This window comes from Ceratina calcarata, unplaced genomic scaffold (assembly GCF_001652005.2).
Source record: "Ceratina calcarata isolate Rehan_Ccalc_2016 unplaced genomic scaffold, ASM165200v1 scaffold48.2, whole genome shotgun sequence".
Classification (NCBI taxonomy): Eukaryota; Metazoa; Arthropoda; class Insecta; order Hymenoptera; family Apidae; genus Ceratina; species Ceratina calcarata.
Window position 1 is genome coordinate 2,840,916 of NW_017172225.1, and position 20,045 is coordinate 2,860,960.

Sequence of the window (20,045 nt, forward strand, 5' to 3'; positions counted from 1 at the left end):
CTCGTCGCACCGAGTCTTCCAATTTAAAGATCACGCGTACGTTCTCGTAATTTCTGATGGTAAGAAAGATGGGTCGACGGTACCGGGGAAATGAGTCGTGTACGCGGTTCGAGACGCGTTCTCCCATTTAATATTTTCACCCCGCGTTCCGTACATACGTCTCGCCATACCCGTACTTTCCTTTTTCGCTCAGAATTCTCAACGGGCCCTCGAGACCTCGGGACCGCTTCCACCGGCTGTATCATAGGAAACGCATATCCGAAGCCATTCACGCACGAAAGGTCGTTGTCTCGGGCCAACGCGCGCGCATCCAACGGCACATCCCCGACCCCTATTCTCCACGCTTTCGTTCTTCGCCTCGCGTTCCGTTCCGACCACCCCCGTTCGTTCTCCGTTGCCGGAGATCACGTCAGAGCTCGGAGCCTCGCCTGGCAACGTTCGTAAAGACGTCGCGCCCCCCGTCGCCGGTTCTCTCGCACCTCGAGCTTCGTTCCTGCCAAGCCTAATCGCGCGGAAATATACAGCGGAAGAACAATTTGCCACGGGCGTCGACTCAGTTTTATGGGTTGAACGATGAACGACTCGAAGCGATGGGATTAGCGCATAAAATTTCAGCTTTTCGCATGAAATTTCATACGCGGCACAGATGTATTTTCTTCCTTCCGTTCCTAGTTCCTAACCACCGTTCGTAAGAGGTTTCGTTCAACGTCTCCTAGGATTTGACGAGGTTCCCCTCGTCGACCTCGATACGCTCAGGCGTCCAGCTAATGAGATGAACGAGGCCCGATTCCTTCGTTCCCGATCGAGGGGACTGATTCAATTTGGGAGGGTAACACCTGGAAAGTGTCACGCATTTCTCTTCGCCACTGAAGCCATTGTCAGAAAAAAGTACGCGTGTTGGTCAGGTGTCGTCGGATCGAACGGCACGGTTCGTCTCTCCGGGGAACGTGACTCGCGCAAGAGGAACTGTGACTTTGAAGATATGTTTCTGGCGACGTGTAATTCGTGGCTTGTGATCAACGATGGCAGGGTGGGAGCGAGCAACGAAAAAAGGAGAGAGAGAGACAGAGCGCAGCTCGACGCGTAGTCACCGTCAGAACGGACGACCGACCTCCCACGGGAAGGGTCGCCACGCCGCCGTGAAAACTTTCACCGAGCCGCACAAAAGCTTTTCCAGCTACGCTGTCGATGTAATTTTTGCTCCTCGCGGAACGACGAGCCGGATCTGCGGATCATTCGCGACGAGTCAATGAGACCCAGCGCGACGCGGATCCCGTTGCTTCTTCGTCCGACTCGTCCTTCCCGATGCAAATTTCGTCGTTCGAAGATTTGTCAAAGTACCGAATAAATCCGAAAGACTTGACGGAACGCATCATCGGATCGATGACCGAGAACGCGTTCTCCGTCCGTCGAACCTTTCAGGCGGTCATTTCCGATTCGAGGAGCCGCCGCATCGGTAGAAAGAAAACGTTCACCGGCTTTACGTTCTTGAGTGGATTGCTGAAGGGGGTAAAAGGGAAAGGGTTCCGCGGTAAAGGGTAGGGTAGTGTGGATGAATCCTTCGAGTGGTCTGGCTCAAATTCGAGCAGCTTGCTCGCATTACCTTTTGAGCCTTTTGAAGCTGTTGTACGCCCGGTGAAACGATCGTCCGTTAAGTAAAAAAGGAGCGGGAGAGACGGGAGCGGAGGCCGACGGACCCTTTCGCGCAGATCAGCGGAGAATCGAATGGGCAACGGTGAAAGGTCCCGACTCCGCGGGAGGGTCTTTCGTGGCGTTCAATGACGGTCATTCAATGCTCGGCCCCCTCGCAAATTTTTCGATCGATTCGATTCTCGAGTCGATTCGCCGACCGCTCCAGTCGTTTGCCGGGATGGCAAAAACATATTCCGCCGACTGAAAGGACCGATGTCAAGGGAGAAAACTTTGTGCGCGTCACGCTCGTCGGAACTTCCAGCTTTGAAGTAGCGCGCCAATTTGTATGATGCACTCCGAGAGCTGATTCGGCGAGCCGGCACAACGCGTTCTCAAAGTAATTCAAATCGATGAACGCGAGACGTATGCAAACGAAACGTTTGTTCGGCCAGCGATCTTCGGGTCGATTCAATATTCTCATCTTCGATTCGCGTGCATCCGGTGCAACGTGAATGACGATCGAAATGCGAGACGGAAGCTCGATGTCACCTCTCCCTGTCCGAGCAACAAGTCACGATTCTAATGATCGCGGCTGTAAAAGGTTTCGAAGAGTCTTCGAAGTCGCTTCGAACGCCGGAAACTTTCTGCGAAGTCTGCGAACTTTCGAAAGTGAGAGTCCTCAGAGAGAGCTCAGGGGACTTCGTCATGAACGTCTCGCACCGTCGTCGACCGTCCTGCCTCCGTTTCCCGCGTGATCGACGTTACGGGATTCCTCGTGCAGCGAACAGAGAGAGAGAGAGAGAGAGAGAAAGAGAAAAAAGTGCTCGCCATGAATATTCACAGCCCGGTAGTCGATCGTTTTTCTCGACGATTATGAATCAGCGGAAAAGATAGCGCCGATATGTTGAGTTTTTTGCCGAGCGATAAGGTACGGCGGGACGACCAGAGGTTCTCGTTCCCATGGTGTTCGAGGGATCTTTCTCCTCCCTTTTGGAAAACGGCCAATCGGTGGAACCTTGTTTTTCCATTTTATTGCGAACGAGTTCTCTGAGATGTGCCAATCCGATCGAAAGCGTCGACGCCGGATCCCGAGAACTTTTTTACGGAACGCATGAAAACGACGTAAAATAGATTCGTGAAGGTGTGTCCGTATTCCGAAGAGCTACGGCGAGAATGATCCTGGATCCGAATCCATTTCCCAGATGATAGCCGAGAATTTTGAACGGAGCACTTCACGGCATCGTTTCGTATGGTAAAAAGGACCACGCGGACCGAATACCTGGAGAGGCGTGTCTAATGAATATTGAAACGCCGACTCGCAAAACTCCCGCAACGTTAGACGCTTTCCATTGACGCACGGCACCCGGAAGTGCCCAGGATTCGGCTCGATGAATGCGAACCATCCGGTTCAGACCGTCTAGCGCGCGGCGGGCTCTCCGGGGGTCGGGGATCGCTGAGGGCGCTGACGCGAGCTTCCACCCGTTCAAATTTGCACACAGGGGGTAAGAGAGGGTGAAGGAGATGTTTGCACCAGCGGCGCAGTCGGAAGGTCCATGACTTTCGCTAGCTTTTTGTACCGGAGCTCCGCGTCCGTCTTAAAAAGCCCGCTTTCCCCGGACCCGTCCTAGCTCCCGTTCCGCCAGGAAGGGAAAGAAGAACGAGGGGAACGAAAGCCTCCTCGGAAGATCTTCGCACGCCACGTTTACCGGAAATTACGTTTCCTTTTATCGGAAAAAAGATTTTTACATCGCCTGGGATCGATCTTATATTCGCGGCAGTCGGCAGCGATAGAAAATTAGGCGTGGTCGATCTACGCGAGCGTAACACCGGGTTCCTCTTTCGCGGCCGACGAGAAGGAGAGCTCTGTTCGATGAAACAAACGACTCGGGCGCGGAAACACGGAAACGAGTCGTAAAGTCAGCCGTAAAATCCCGTCGCAGCGCGTATACGCGGCGTTAAAGTTGTACAAATGCTTTTTCACGGTCGTCCCTGACATTCTAGAACTGCTTAATTAAATCCGTGACTTTGTGGATCAAAACATGTTTTACGCTCGGAACAGAATTTTGGACCAGAGCAAAGGGTTTCTCCCGTGACTGAGACACGCTTTTGAACGGCTCGTAAAAATACGTCATTTCGAACAGGAGCAGGAACCGAATGGAAAAAGGAAAGGCCGCGACGAATAAATGCGCGCTCTCCTATCAGATCAGCACTGAAACGTCAAACCTACCTGTCAAACGTTTAAATGAAATCGAGCTCCCAAGAATTCGTTCGAAACGCCGAAAGTCGCGGGAAATTCGCGATTCGCTTCCACGTAACGATCACCGTGCAGAAACAATAGAGCTTTACATTTTATACTCGGGAATCGTTCCCTTTTTTCTTTGCTTCGCATTTCATGCTTTGATCTGCGTTTAACGTCTGCATTCCCCTTCTCGATCGCGTTACGTCGAACAGAATTGAGCTGACGACGTTCGATTTTCGTAGATGAAAAATCGTACGCGGGGATCTCCCCCACGCGTCGACACCGCCGCTCGATCGCCCGTTCTTCCTGGATTTTTCGCTTTACACAAACGGCCACCCAACGATCTATCCGTCTGTCGAATAGGAAGGAAGGTCGTGCGCGATCGTGGATACGTATTTCTGATCGGAACGCTGTCTCTAATCAATGTCCATTAAGCCGTGGAGGGAACGTTGAAAAAAAAGTGGAGGAAATTCCGATGAAACCGTGTCCTGTTGCTCGTCCACGACTAACACCCACCCTCCGCGGATTTCGTTTTCGAGCAGAGCCGGCACGGCGGTGCAACGCATCGACGGATGGATTTTCTGATTTTCATTTCGACGTCCCTTCGACAGATTGCCTCGGCCACTGCACGGGGTTTCGATCGTTGCTCCCAACAACTTTTTCCAATTTTTTAATAAAGTTGGAGAACGTGCGTCACACACGTTGGCCGAACTGTCGAAAACATTGTATTGACGAAAACACCGTTCGACGTCGACGACCGGCTGCGTGACGAATTCGCAACAACGCCGTGAGAATTCTATTTGTGAATCACGGATTCGAATCAACGGACTTCGAAGCAGCCTCTGAAACGAGGCAACGGAGGAAGGTTTTGTCTTCAGATCGTGTCCAGATTCTTTTTCGGGTTAAAAACGGGTCGTCGGCGAAGCGACGAGCGAAGAAAACGGTGGCGGTGGTTCTTCCGTGCGAGAGTACGGCACGGCACGCCGGAAACGCTGAAAGTCCCTCATTACCTAAGCTCGTTTCGAATTCACTCTCCGCGTTTCCGTGCATTAAAATTTTCCGCTGCCTCGAACACTCTACTAGCTACGACCGTTTGCTTGCCTTTCAGCTGAAAGCGTTCTACGTCGACCTACTGGTTCCCCTCGAGACGAACCTGGAGAAAGACACCAAGGTCGTGCAGGTGAGCGTTCGTCCCAGTGGCTCGGCTCAAAGTTTGCCGCGGCGCTGAGCTGCTGAGCGACTGAAATCACCGCCCGAGAGATTTCTGAATAATGCAGCGATACTTATCCTTTATAGAGCGAGCAGAAGAAGTTTCTCCAACAGCACAAGACCAGGTCCGAAACTTATAGTAAGGCAGCGGCGACGATGAAGAAGCAGAGGAAGAAGTCGAGGGGCGCCAGCAAGAGTGGTCTCGGCATGGAGAAAGAGCTGAAGAACATGCAGATCCTCGAGGAGGAGAAGTCCAAGCTGGACGCCTTTTGCGAGCAGAGTTTGAAGAACGTGAGTGTCGAACAATGAGCTCGAAAAATAGACCACCGCTCTCGTGTCACGCTGCGAAGACGCAGTTTTTCTACGACGCGTGATGAACGTTTTGCAAAAATTTTATCCGCTTCTTCTTGTGTCACGATAATCGAGCTCTGTGATCGACCGTCGATTCATTGCTAGATGCAAAGCGAAGAGGATGTCGAGAACAGGAACGTATCCGAGCACTGTTCCGTTGTCTTTTTTTCCAGGCTATGACTCAGGAACGAAGAAGGTACGGCTTCGTTCTCGAGCGACAATGCTCACTGGCGAAACATTATGCGAGTTTTCACGAGGTCGCGCTGGCGGCTCTTCATCCCTCGGTCGACAAATGGCGCGAGGTGGCTGCTACCAGGGAGTATCTGCCCCAATCCGTCCAAGACATGTTCGCCTCCAGGCTCAGGGTGAGTCTTCTCTCGTCGACGCGTGACCTTCTTCAAACAAAATTCGTATCTTCGTCGGTCGCATCTCCCGGCAATTCGATCGCGAGCACGACGCGATTCGCGAACGGCACGCTGCGCCAGAGTCACACAGCTGGCACGTTGTACTCGTTTCTTCGTTACGACCGAGTATCAGATGAATCTTATTTTATGTTCAGCAAGTTTCGTTCTGGCCGGAGGATGAAGAGAACGGTGGTTCGGAGCTTACCATGAGCTCGCAATTGAGGAAGACCAGGAGCATGGACAGCTCTTGCCTGGAACTTCGACCAGGACCGCCTTCCGGAAACGTGCCAAACAGTTCTTATCAAGGCCCAGCTTCGCATCTCTCGTCCGCTCTGTCCAGAGCAAGATCGGAAGCCAATCTTCATGCTTCGACATTGTCACTGGATCCGGGTAAGTCCTGCGCCTCAGTCACCGAGTTCTCCAAACCTCCCCTACTTTTCTTTCCGCCTCTCCGACTTACACGTTTATCTCAGAGTTCGTCTCCTCTTCGATTTAATTCTTTTAACGAAGACTCATCGATCTCGTTTACGCTCGTGAGAATTTACAGGTGCGTACATAATTTTCCATCGCCATAAAAGTTTCCTGCGCGCTAGCCAAATACATAAATTCGTTAGCCGTGATACTAGAACGAAATAGATCGCACAACCGAACGCGGTGGGAGTAGAGAGAATAGAACTTCATAAAAATGTTCGAATAAGCACTCCGCTTTTAATGCGATGGCTCCTGGCTAGGAGCCATTCTCTCGGTCCAGAACATAGTACATGCGACACGGTAAAAAAGAAAAAGGCGGAAAATTGAACCGTGCTCGTGAAGCTACGACGATGTCCCTCGAACAGAAAAATCGAATCTCGACTTGCGTTTCAAATCTGACAAATACGTCTTGTCGAATAGCTATAGACCTACTCATCATTGACCATTTATGCTCGAGATCGATTCAATTCCGCGGCCATTTCCCAACGAATTTCAACGCGATCCTTCCGCACGAAAAACGTAGCATTCCAACGACTCCTCGCGCGTCACGCGCGAGTCATGACGGAGATGAGCCAGGTTAATCGTTGACCTCCCTCGTATTTTCGCAGAGGTACCGGAAACCCCGCCGAGACCCAGGTCCATGGCGCCTCCGGCGTCACGCAACAGCGGCAGCGGAGGCGCCGGGAGCGGCAGCGGCGGCGGTGGCACGGGGACCGGCACCAGCGGCTGGGGCGACGCACCCCTCGCGAGGGCTCTCTTCGCCTATTTGAGCTCCGGGGAAAATCAGCTGAGTTTCCTCGAGGGCGATCTCATCGCGTTGATGGGTGAGCACTTGACAACTGAACACTTGCACGCCGCGACGAGATACATGCGTTGCTCGCTTACACGCGAAATTATGTATCCCCGTCTGGCCAGAGCGAACGCGTTTTCACGTCGGGTCAACGGGAGTACGTACGTCTGAAATTCCGTTGCTCGACGCGTAGACGAGCACGAGACGGTGCACCGATGAACGACGAATTTCATTGGTTTCATCGTACGAACGAATTTACGCTTCGCAAACTTGTCGCATTCACTATTATTGTTTTCTCAATTTTTCTATTACGAAGACTATTCGTGACGAGAGAAGCGCATGTGACTCTCGACGAGACGTCGCGCGGCGTTATTTGTGTTTCATAAAAATATCTTATTAGGCGATCGTCAGAAGGGCTGGCAGTTCGGGGAGAATCTGCGCACACAAAGTTCCGGATGGTTCCCGCTGGCGTATACGGAAATTATTATCGACGATAGTCTGGGGTAAGTTTAACAGGGAAAGTCTGGCTGCGAATGATATCGGGAACGGATCTCGTTACGATGTTTCGTTGCTAACAATTGCACGGGACGAACGCAATTACGCTAATCTGGTACTACAACGATGGCCCCGATATCGATGCGGCTATTTCCCATTAAACCTCGCCTTCCTGTTATTGTCGCGTACGTACATGTATGTATGTATGTATATATGTATATATATACATGTAGATATATATATATATATTTATATATACGCGCGAATACCATTATTCCGACGGTAGATTTACGATATTGGCGACAGAAATTTTGTCAGAGGCTATTAAACGTGATTTGTGGATCGGTATAAAAATGATAATTTGGTTCTTAATCTTCTGAACGGTCCTTCGCGATGGTCGATCACGCTAAATTGCGATGAGATACCTTCGCACGGTTTACGAAGAACAGATTTTATAACGATCGTGGTACGAAAGAATTGAAATCGATTCAGACGTTATCGAGTGAATTCGACGAGAAAACGGGATTCCGCGAACGAAAGAGAGATCGTAAATCTTCCGAGTAGAGTCACTTTCAGCGGTCGTCGTTAGCGTTGTCGAATAAAATGAAATTTACAATGACACGCGAAGATCGCCGAGCCACGGAACGAACAACGGTCGGGCGACGGAGCCACAGGCGGTTCCACCCTGCAAGCCGCCACCCTCTCGACCACCCGTGACGCCCACCACCGACGAGGCTTCGAGTGGATTCCACAGGATGGGAAACAACAACGTCAGTAACAATAACGCCGGCACGCCGACCAACGTGCCGAACAGCAACAGTTCTCACAATCTAGCGACGCCCACCGCGCGTCAGTCTAAACCGGTAAGGATCAATTCAGGTATTTGTGTTCGAACAGCGATTCTTCTAGTACGACACGAATTTGCCGAAATAAAGAATGACGGTACTCATCGTGGTCGAGATCAAATCAAAAGTGTACTGCCGTGCAGGGGAAGAGACATCGGTTCCTCCCCGTTGCCGTTGAAGGAAATGTAAATGTCATAAAATTTCGTGTCGCGTTTCGTTCTTACGACAGATCCGTCCATCGGGCACGTTGCCCACGGTGTTGGCCGGCGGCCGGAGGATACAGCCACCTGCACCCCCGGTGCCACCCCCGCAGGTCGTGACGTCGCTGCACAGCAGCAACGACAGCGGCTTCTCGAACGAAGCACCCGCGCAGCCCGACATCGACTACAGCGACGACGAGGCGATGAGGTGAGCGACGACAAACGGTTCCACGATCGACTCCGATCGTATCTCGTATGAGCCAACAGCACGCGTCCACTCGCATCGTATTCTTGCGTCACCGTTGCGCGTCATCGCTGCGCCCGTTCGTAAGGGTAGCAGGTTCGTGACACGCAACGACGATGCGATACGTACGCCACGAATGGACACGGGCCTTTGTAGTCGTTTGGCAATCCTGTAGAGAACGCTTGAACGCCTGCGATTCGTCGATCTTCGAGCTTTGTATTTTATCCCCGCTCAGCATTTGATCTTTGGCTCCCTCTAACGAAATACTGTACAGAATCGATGACGTAGAGGAGTAGATTTTATTTTTTCAAGCTACGCTTCCTTCCATTAATTTTTTAACGAGATTTTGTACGAAGTAACCGTACGTGCATGTACATGGAGTTTAGCTCCGATTTTCTGTGCTCGTCTACGTTTGCAGTTTGCGAATTATTCTTGTCAGCTTCGATCGTTCGCCTGTACACGTACACATATGTTTGCCAGATCAGAATCAGTGTTTCGTTCTTTAATTGTGATGAACTCGGCCTACGTATTCGCGGTTCGTTTCGCGTGGTCAGTTGTATGGGTGACGAACTTCTTAGAGCCGTGGTCGGCTCGTCACCCCTGGTACAGGTCCTCGAGTACGGGTGACGTAACGAATTGGAGAATAAATTTGTAGCTGCCGAAGAAAAGAAGTCCCGCGCGATGCAGCGATACCAAAAACCAGTAGTCCTGCGTTTGGAGTCGCAACGATCGTTGTTTTTCTCTCCTGATTTGTAGATTCCGCATGCGCTATCGTGGTCGATGGAAATAAAATACGGCGCGGTGGTGGCTCATTCACCTCTCTCCACGGGCTCCTGCGATGCCGGCAGCCATAATTCCCCTCCATCCCCCGCATATATCGCGAACGCGAACCTCGACGACCGCATAACTAATCCTACCCACGTACATGGATACTTGGCTCTTGGTCTTCCGACTCGCTGCACTCCTCTCGCTCTTCTCTCTCTCTCTCTCTCTCTCTCTCTCTCTCTCTCTTCTCTTTCTCTTTCTCTTTTGTTTACTCACCCCGAGCCCACACGAACACGCAGACAACGGCGAAGAAAGCCGCGAGCCGACAGAATAACCGAGGGAGTGAAGCAGCAGCGGCACAAGGAGGATGAGTCGAGGTCGAAGGACTGGGAGAACGATTCTTGGAAGACGATACCGCGGGACGAGAAGAGCTGGCACCTCTATCGTACGGCTATGGACATCTGGGCGGAGTCGAACACGAATCAGGGCAACGAAAACGGCGACGCGAGGTACTCGAGCCGTCGCTACGACGGCCAGGACCGCAAGAACGGCCGCGAGTTCTCGGACCGCGGTACCATGGAGAATGGCCAGGCGAGGAGATCTGGGAAAAAGTCGCAAGAGCGGCCATCGCAGAAGAACGAGTACGAAAGTCGCGATCGTGGCTCGAATCGCAGGAGCACCGAAGAGCGGTCCGGGCGCAAAACAAACAGGAGGAACGAGCAGAGCGACCAGGAACGAAACCGGGAGTCGAAGAGAGCGAAAGAACGAGTGGAGACTACCGAGGAGGACGAGATCGAGTTGGAAGAAGAGGAAGAGGACGAGGACTACGACTCGAGGCTCGACTACGAGAAGTACGACGGGAAGAAGTACTGCTCGGACAGGACCGACGGCCAGGAACGCGGTTCGAGACGCGATCATCGTTCGCTGACGCGGGAGGAAGCGAAGTATGAGAACGAGAAGTCGTCCTCGGCCTCCTCGTCCGGCACTGACGACGAGAGCACCGTCACGATCCCGGAGACAGGCAGGAAGGTGGAGCACATAGCACAGAAACTGGAGCAGACAGCTCAGAAGTACGCGCGCGAGCACAGCCCGCCGAAGTTCGTCGAGCGCAGGAACGATTACAGGAGTCTAGAGCGCAGGGAGGAGAAGCAGCCTCCTCCTCCGTACGAGAGATACGACGATCGCAACGAAAGGAACCGCGCTCCGCAGAGATTCGACCGCGAGAGGGATCGGTGTCTGGAGAAATCTGCTCGGAGGACGTCTACGTACGAGAGGGAGAGGACCTTCGAGAAGAACCCGGACAGGAACAGAAACGTGGAACGGGCGTCGAGCCGCCGGTTCGAGAGACCGAGGCCGCCGTCCGAGGAAGCACCCGAGAGGCCGACGGAGGCCAGAAACCCGTACAGGGAGCGCAGGTATTCGGACAAGGAAGAGGCGATTTACGGGGAGACCAGATATGTGAGGGAGAACGTGACCGTGGACAAGGAGCGTGGCTACGAGTCGAACTTCGAGACCAAATTGGAGAGAACGAAGGTGATCGAGAGGCACGGCTACCAGAACCTCGGACAGAGCGAGCTGCAGAAGTACCAACGTAACGGGCCGCAGTGCTCGGAGAAGAACGACACCAACAACAACACGCTGAAGGACGACGACGGGAAGCCGCTGTTGTCCAGACAGGCGATGGCGATGGGTCACTCGATCCGAACCGGCCGTGCCCTCGACGTCGACGCCAAGAGTCCGAAACTTGTGAAGAGAACCAAGTCTTTCTGGAGGTTCAGGAGGGACTCGGACGTTCTGGAAGGCATGGCGCTCTGGCAGCACAGATCGCTCGTCGACATTCCCAAGACGATCAAACGGGAAGCAAAGGAGGACGAGAACGCCGAGGACAAGAAGCAAAACACGGAAGACGTTCCCGGTTCGCGGCAGAGTCTGGAGAAGAGAAACAGCGACGTGACGATCACGAACGAGTCGCATCACGAAGACCCTAAGCCCGCCGAGAGGATCCACGTGCCCGAGAAATCGGATTACTTCGAGGACTTCCCCACGCCGGCCGAGAGGCCCAAAACCGTCGAGAGATCCGATCATCGCGTGCACCAAGAGGAGAGGTCTTACTTCGTGGGCAACGTGTCGCGAAAGGCCATCCTCGAAAAGGAACGTAAACGCAGCATGGAAGCTAAGCGGAACATGATCGTGGCCGAGCTTAAGGAGAACAACGAGGCCAAGAGGAACGAGAGGAGAAAGAAGTACACCGACGACGAGGACGGTTTGACGCAGAACTTCACCGAGACGGAGGCGTCCGACGAGGAGTCGACGTACAGCTGCATCGTGGTCAAGGATCAAACGGTCGCGGAAAAGACCCTCCTGCCCAGGACTAAACTCCGCAGGGACTCGGATCGGGATAAGAACACTTGCGGTCCGTGGTACGATCTCTGGGGAGTGGACGCGTCCGTGAACAAGAAAAAGAAAAAGAAACAGCAATAAATTTATGAGACTCTCGCTGCTCGAATCGGCGTCGTCGTCTCGGTCCCGCGGGCTCCGTGAAACGAGCCTTTGTCAAGGTGTATTAACGTCGTCTCGTCGAACACGGAGATCTGGAGGACGAACTTGAAGATGTCCAGCCGATCGTTACACTTAAGACGTTTCGTCTACTTTTAAGTTACGCTCCGATCTTATGTCGTCCTTCTCGATCGAATCGCATCGCGAACGTCAGTGTCCCCTCCCACGTAGCGCTCTCTTCCCATGTTGCTTTTTCAAGTGTTTCGTTTGCGTTTTCGTCGACGCTTGTTCATCGCCAAAATTCATGTGTTGACGTCGAACGGAAAATCGTTCGACTCGATGGAGAAGACAACGTTACGGATGACGCTTCAGTCGTAACTCTTGTTGAATCTATCGTCACCGTTCAACAATTGATTACTGTCGATCCTTCCTACGACGTAAGAATTTTTACCTTTCCCTGCGATCGAACACGGATTTCGTCGGTGAACGTCAAACAGTTATCTGACGACGAGAACGATTACGTAAACTAGTTTTCGCATTAATAACGACTTCGGTATCGAACTTCGTGTCCAACTGATTATCCGTGCAAACTAGTTTCCGGCGAAACGATTTCATTCACGGATCTACCCCGCCGATCGGAATACGTTCGAACGGCACCGCAAAGAATCGAGTTTAACTTCTTCGTTGTCAAACAGTTGTTAGTTTCGTCGGTATTTCGTAGTTCGCCGCGACAGTGAAATCTTGCTAAAAATATTCATACTCTCCCTCGGTGGCGCGTACTGTTTTAAAGGAATTCATTCGGCGTTCCTTTTACATGGTATCGCGCGCGTCGGTGTTATTCCGATGTGCACGCCGAAAAATATTATCGCATTGTTTTCGCGCGAAACACGAAGGAATTTCTATCTTTTTTTTTTTATTATTTCCCTTTGCGCTTCGCATGGAGTACCAGTGTTTGTGTTCGGAGAATAGCTGCGTACGCTAGTATTTGTTTGTTCGCCTTGTTTTCTATGTTACCACTACTGCGCGAGTTTGCAGATTTTTAAACATTGCACAGCTGTACCCCGCTCTTAATCGTTGCAGAGTACAAAATAGAAAAACGTTTACGTTCCATAAAATATTGTAGCCGTAGAGTATAGCCGTTGTCAAAAGCTTGTTGTCAGTCCTCGAAACGTTCGTTCGAAAATCCGCTAATGAGTAATACACGACTTGTTCTGCACGATAAATAGAAATTCTGTTCTGTATCGATAAATAGAAATTCTGAGAAACTCTGAGCAGCTGTGACGATTCGATTCTTCCAGGACGAACATATTCGCAACGGTAAAGCTTCGCAAGACGAAGACGAACGATCGCTCGGCGCCGGCGTTGTCATGAGATAAACTCTTCATCTAGATCGCTATCTTCGCGCGACGTACCGACAACGATGGTGCCTCTCTTCCACGGAGAGACAACGGTTCCTTTCGGACAAACAGAAAGAGAACGAAAACCCTCCCGAAGCGTTGGTAGACAGCTTCAGAGATATTTCTTTTCACTGCGCGTGGATCTCCGTCCAACGAGTACGCCTGGCTCTCATCCTCCGTCTGTCTGATGACCGTTCCGTCAGAGAGACGAGAGAATCGCGAAGCGAAATTCAGTAACGCTCCTTGACGAATTCTTCGACGAGTCACGCGCTACGAGGAACACGTGAACGGGACGCTACGGACCCGTTCAATGGACACGCATAAATGACGGGGACACGTTTTCCGTTTACACGGATCTCGCGTGTTCCAACGAGTTTTCGACCGCAATTTGACAGGTCAATTTATCACGCGATGGACCGACGATCGTAGAATTATTAGGGACCATTAATACGTTTTTATACGCTTTAAAAGCAGTCTACTCTGTAAGTTCGAAATCGTTTCGTAGAGGACCGAGGACCACGATACCCGTTTACAGGTAAGACGTCCTTCGATCGTTCCTCTCGTCGTTACATTCCATATTCTGTTCCATACGTCGTTTACGTCCTTGCGTTACCAGGGCGACGTCGGCGCGTTCAGCTCTGATTCGATGGTTTTACCTTCACCCCGAGAACCGCAAAGGACTGTTCGTTACTTTTATCGAGTCCTCTACACACACACACCCGCGACTGTAACGACAGTTTATTTCCGGGCAAGTCGATCCCCGACGCCCCGGCATCGACGACTCCGTCGTGTCGCGACGCGTTGCGTCGTGCCGCGTCACGGAATGAAACTTTCGTTCTAGACGTCGTAAAGCAGCTTTACGTTCGTGGCTCACGGGTCGAGGCTCGTAAAATTTCACTTCCCCATTTTTTTTCTGTTTCTTCTTTCTCTCGCCTCTGTGTCCCTTCCCTGAAACGCGTCTCGCGTACTTCCGTGTCGCGAGGCTTTCTCGGCCCGTCGTCGCCGTCCGTTTCTTCGACTCGTTCAGCCGTGAAGATAAACCCCGATGAAAGAGCTTCCTTTTTCTTTACCCGTTGCGCGCGTAAAATCACGCGTTGTTCATCGCGAGGATTCACAGCTAGAGAGTTTTGTTCACTCCGTTTTTGTACACTCTTTTTAGCGTCCACTCGCGTTTTTTACAACGCGTTCGCGTTGTACTCAAAGAACGAAACGTTGCACACGTTTCAACGGCGCAGTCCGTTCTCTTATCATCCAACGATTTAAAATGCTGCGAGTTCATGCGTTTATCTCCTCCAGAACGTTCCAGTCCGACGATCCATCATCGTACTCGTTGAATTTTGACGAGAGCACACTGTACGTAATACACGCGTAAGTTCTACCGATAGAAATTCACGATACACGAAAAACTGTCAATTGTCTACGAAACTGTCGTGTACCAGGTCATAAAAATTCTCAGATCTTCTCGTTTCAAGTCGTTAGTCCTCGAATCTGTTTATTCGCGACTGTACCTATCATAGAACGTACATGTATACATTCGTTTTCGACATGGCAAATGAAATTTGCACTTGACGCAATCAAGCTCGTAATCGACGAGAAATGTTAGACGCGCGCACGTGAAGATGACGACAGGGATCGAGAATCATCCCTTACCTTAGAAACATCACTGCCAAACATTCCGGAGAGCAACGAAGTTATGAGACGTAAAGGTGTTTCAACTGTGTCGACGGTCCAACGGTGGGAAAGAGCGACGATTAGACTGCCGATGATTAATCAAAAACCCGATACCGCAGTCGTTCATGTCATGATTCGACGGGCGATTGTACATACTATAACGCACCTCGGACACGCGTATTATATCGTTCTTTCACACAGACGCGTATCGTCGAATGGGAAAAACGTAGATCAGGGATCTCGAAATCGCCGCGTTGTCCTAGATCTTAGCTGCCCAAACGAAATGCACTGAGTCAATCGATTTTCACGACTGTACTCCGTTCGCTCGTAGAAACACTTGTCAGGCTCGGGTTCCATGGTTTCTCTGTTAGCCGAGGGACGCGCGGTCTCTTATGCGGTTTCGGGGTCCCTAACGTGGATCACAGAACGTGTAGCCCCCGAATTCTGAATAGACGTAAGCGAGGAAAAAATGGTTTAGGGCAATTTCTTTCGTAACTGCGTTTAGATAAGCCGACGTGTCCGAGGAGAATCGAAGATGTTAATATATTATAAATAAATAAATAAATAAATAAATAAATAAATAAATAAGTAAATGAATACGCATTATACCGGTCGTCGTGCCGGCTGGTTAGGGGGACGCGAACGAAACCGGCTCGTTTCATTCGAAGTAATACGACGGTCAATAACGACCTCGGTAAAGAGACGGGATCCGACTTTGCCGCGTCCGGTGACATTCTTTTGGGTAGCCTAACTATAAGAAAGCGGAACGATGAAATTGTTGATAAGAACCATGTATACATGCATATACGTTACATATATATATATTATTGTTATTACATTAACGTTTTTTGTGCATCCCCGTTGACTCAATTTATTTCAAATCGTCCCTGCGTTCCAATCCCACGGCGAGACGCGACCATCAATTTTTAATTCCCGCTGACTCGTTCGAACGTTACAGGTTTCAAACTGTTCCACGCGAGATTTACGTATCGTGTAAATCGGAACTTGGTTTAAATCTGTACAGGTCGAACAGTGTTTCACGTTCCTTCGACTGTACTTCGTTCATGCGTTACGTTTTCCGATGAACTGCATCGCACGAGAGCGAGTAAGCTCATCCTCTGGACACGGTGATCTCGCAGGTAAGTGATTCATCAGTACAATATAGTTCTGTCGGACTCAATTGGTCTCGTAGAAAAGATAAATGAGAAGCTAGAATTCATCCTATCGAATACTACTGTGACGACCCGCTTGATGAATGCTGAGCACGATCGAGACACCGAATTATTCGTGTTCAGCACCGTCCATCAAATCGCACCTAAATATTAATAAATTCGTGCGCACGCGTTATCGATTTCCCGTCGCCCGTCGTCGGTTCTTTGCCAGGCGAAAGGGTTAAACGTCGGCGTATTGTTTTGGCCAGCCCCTCCGTGGAAATTCGGCGAAAGTAGCCTAATTTACTTCTTTGTCGGCCGAGGGACAGGTCGTAACGATTAAACCTGACAGACGCTGACGTCGGGAACAGGGGCGCAGATGATCAAACACGAGGGGTAGGCACGCGTTCATTTGGATTTCGCCCGGAGGAACCGACGAATCATCCTCCCTCCTACTCTCAGTACTCGTCGATCGGAAATTTTAAATAAACGGTAGAACGCCGTCGACAAGACTCGCGAACGTTCATCTCTGTCGCCGGTATTACTACGGTTTTTAAATAATTGACAAAATCAGGTTTGATTGGTGCAGCAATCAAATTATTGTGGCTAACAGCGGGCACGCTAAATCGCGCGATTCGTTTCATTTGGCAACAGGAAAATCTATTAAACGCTGCCAAAATCGTCGGATTTCATTCACTGTAAGCGACAGGCGCCAGCCCCACGCTGACGTTCGACGGAAGAAAGAAGAGAACGGAACGAAATTCGAGGCAAAATTGGTAATTGCCTGGCCTAGTGGTATTAATCGTCGACGCAGGTTCCGTAATCGACGCCATACGTCCAAACCGACGCTAGCGTAGTGCGTTCATTACGCGAGTTCCCTTACCATGCCTGCTTCGCATCCGCAGCTGTTTACTTTGCTTTGAACCATTCGATTCCGTATCCGGGCTTTTGGCTCGTTCAAAGCAACGAAGCAGTGACGAGTTCGATCATCGTTGGTACTCCGATCGACGACGTGTAACATTTTCAAATCGTTCGTGCCTTGGATTCGATTTTCCGGAAAGTATAAGACGCGATTGGCTCGTCGTGCTACCGTCAAGTTTTTCATTGTTCCACAATCAGGGGAAGCGTCGTCCGACGGGAGCTTTCAAGGGCGAACCAAATTCCCCGACACAGCGGTATAGAAAACCGTAAAAGCGGTACACGTCGTAACGACGGAGCCAAAAGACCGGAACGTGGTATACACACTTTTTTACATTGCATCGCGTAAGGGATTACCTACGAGTTCGGCCGTTTTACGACGCGACGGCGCAGCTGCCCGAAAGCTGTGACACGTGTTCAAGTATCGGCTCTAAACGTATTGCACCGTAAAGATTTGATACTGTGAAAATACAGAGCGAGCGCAAAGATCACCACCGTGCCGCGTGTCATTAAATAGGAGACAGTTCTCGTGGAAATTCAGATCGGGAAAGTTCTATTTCCCGTACACGTGGATCGGATTTTAATTTGCTATTAGTTCGTGAAAACTTTCTGACGTCGAATCATTGCGCACGATCGCGGGTAACGCAATAAAGCGCGTTGGAGCGAAGGGGGTTCGTAGTTACTTTAAACGAAATAGAACGTACAACGGCTGTAACTTCCCTGCGTGGCGACGTTAAATTCGTTCAGCCGCGGCGAAGTTCTGCTCTATATTTAATAAAAGGTGTGTTAACTCTCGACACGGTGCGGCGATATTAAATTTATGTTTCCGACGGGCTGATTTACTCCCATGAATTCGGCTCGGGATGATTTTATGCCGCTATACAGGCGATTGATGAAAATACGTGCCGCACCTAAATTTCCCGACGCGAGACCGTCCAACAAATTCTATTACCGTGCTCCATCAACGTGGAAAAAGTCAATTTCGTCTCGGTTTGTACGTTATATTTTTTACATGTTCGATCTTAATCGATTCGTAACGCGCGGGACACGCGAGCCGTCAGTGACACCATTTGACGACGATTCGAAAACGTTAATACCAATTGCAGCGTTCGACAAATTCGATGTGCCGTAATAGGTGGAAGTCGATCAATTTACAATTTGCTGCATGATCATTGATCGATATACCCCAAAATGAAGTGTCGTCGACGTTGAGACACTTTCGAAAGGAGTGGATTATAAAAACCGTTCGATCGTCAGTTCCAAAAGATTTTACATACTAGCGACAGAGCGGAAGCGGCCGTTCAGAACGGTCAAAAGCAATTGGCCCGGTGAATTATCTCCGTAAAGAAATTTATGCACGCGACGCGTAACGCACGTCACGTAATGGACATTTTCGAAAACCGAATCGTGCAGCCGTTCGATGAGCAGCTTCGATTTAAATATGCAGATGTAAACGAAAAGCGGGCACTTCTGGCCGGACCGAGACCCGCCACCACCGCCACGGTGACTTCATTATTTTCCCGCCTGTCGAACGAACGGGGTTGATAAATCCCCGGGACGCGTCACGGCGACGGCAGATATTGCCCATTCTGCGGTCGCGTCGACCGAAACAAAAACCTGCCTCGTCAGAGCTCTTCCTCGCGTTCCAATGTCGCGTACGATACTACTACTCGTCGACGTATCGTTTCATCTGTTAATTCATAAATGTAAGTACGATAAAAAGAATCGTGATCAGACGCGATGCGAATCGCGGTGGAGTTCCCATTCCAGACTCGGGCAATGTTTCCGCGAGGTGGACGCGATGAAACGCGGCAATTTTTATGATAGTTCCGGGTTCAGGGAACAGGCAGCAGGTTTCGATAATTATCCCGTAATGCCCGGAAGTTTTTGCGAGGGGGAAAGTTCGTTGGCGAGGTGCCGCCGGAGTCGGAAAATCGAACCGACTCGCCTTCGCGTTTTTCCCGACCGCGTATCACGTTCCATCGTTAAATTCACAGACCTGACGGAAATCGTCTTCCGAGGAAATATGTAAAGTAGAAGGCGATCATTCGCCATCGGAATCTGATACAGAGATCATCCGATCATCAACGACCCGATTCGTATACCGAACGACGTTGACGACGGGAGGAAGATGTTCGATCGGTGAAGTGGTCGATCTATTATAAAAGAAACTTCTTCAGTCAACGGTAAACCATCGTGTCACAGAGGAGTTCGAACGAAGCGACGGCGTTTATATAATTCACCGGTGAACGTCCCGCGAGTAAATACACTCGCGAGTTTCGATTATTAACGGGTCGGGTAATTCCGTTTTATCGACGATTGCCACTCTTGGGGGCCGGAAGCCTCGACGTCCGACCTACCACCGTGAGAGGCCCCATGAGTAATCCGCGTCGGCTAACGCGGTGAAATATTAACCGGGACGGTCTGCTCGTTTTTCTGGGGATAACCGGTTTAAGATCAGTACAAAGGAGTACAGACCGAGTCTCTGTTTTATTTTTGTCTCCCTCGGAATCCCAGAGAGCCGTTAACAGCCTCACGCTGCCTGTGACGGCCGATCGTTACTCCTCGCTTTATTGTTAACGCAGAGAATTTATCATCCGTTGTACTCGAAGTGAGTCCATACGTTTAAAGCGAAAATCTTCTCGATAGTCGGGACAGATACCGGCTCCGATTCTGCCCGAATTTGACAGGAGAGATCTCGAAGGGCGACGTGAAAGCGAGGAGGGAAGATGCATCGATGAATATTCAAATTGGATTATTAGCATTC

The 20,045-nt window shown here is 50.6% G+C and overlaps 1 protein-coding gene across 1 annotated transcript in view; it reads left to right on the top strand.

The window, feature by feature from the left end:
- Window positions 1-13,526, top strand: part of IRSp53 (Insulin receptor substrate 53 kDa) — a 106,681-nt gene extending 93,155 nt beyond the window's left edge. The window contains exons 6-14 of the mRNA XM_018029435.2: window positions 4,980-5,051; window positions 5,168-5,371; window positions 5,605-5,796; window positions 5,991-6,225; window positions 6,915-7,130; window positions 7,497-7,599; window positions 8,220-8,454; window positions 8,666-8,844; window positions 9,945-13,526. Coding sequence (XP_017884924.1) covers window positions 4,980-5,051; window positions 5,168-5,371; window positions 5,605-5,796; window positions 5,991-6,225; window positions 6,915-7,130; window positions 7,497-7,599; window positions 8,220-8,454; window positions 8,666-8,844; window positions 9,945-12,126 — 3,618 coding nt within the window. The 3' untranslated portion in view covers window positions 12,127-13,526. The remainder of the gene's footprint in view (window positions 1-4,979; window positions 5,052-5,167; window positions 5,372-5,604; window positions 5,797-5,990; window positions 6,226-6,914; window positions 7,131-7,496; window positions 7,600-8,219; window positions 8,455-8,665; window positions 8,845-9,944) is intronic.
- The last annotated feature ends 6,519 nt before the right edge of the window (window positions 13,527-20,045 follow it).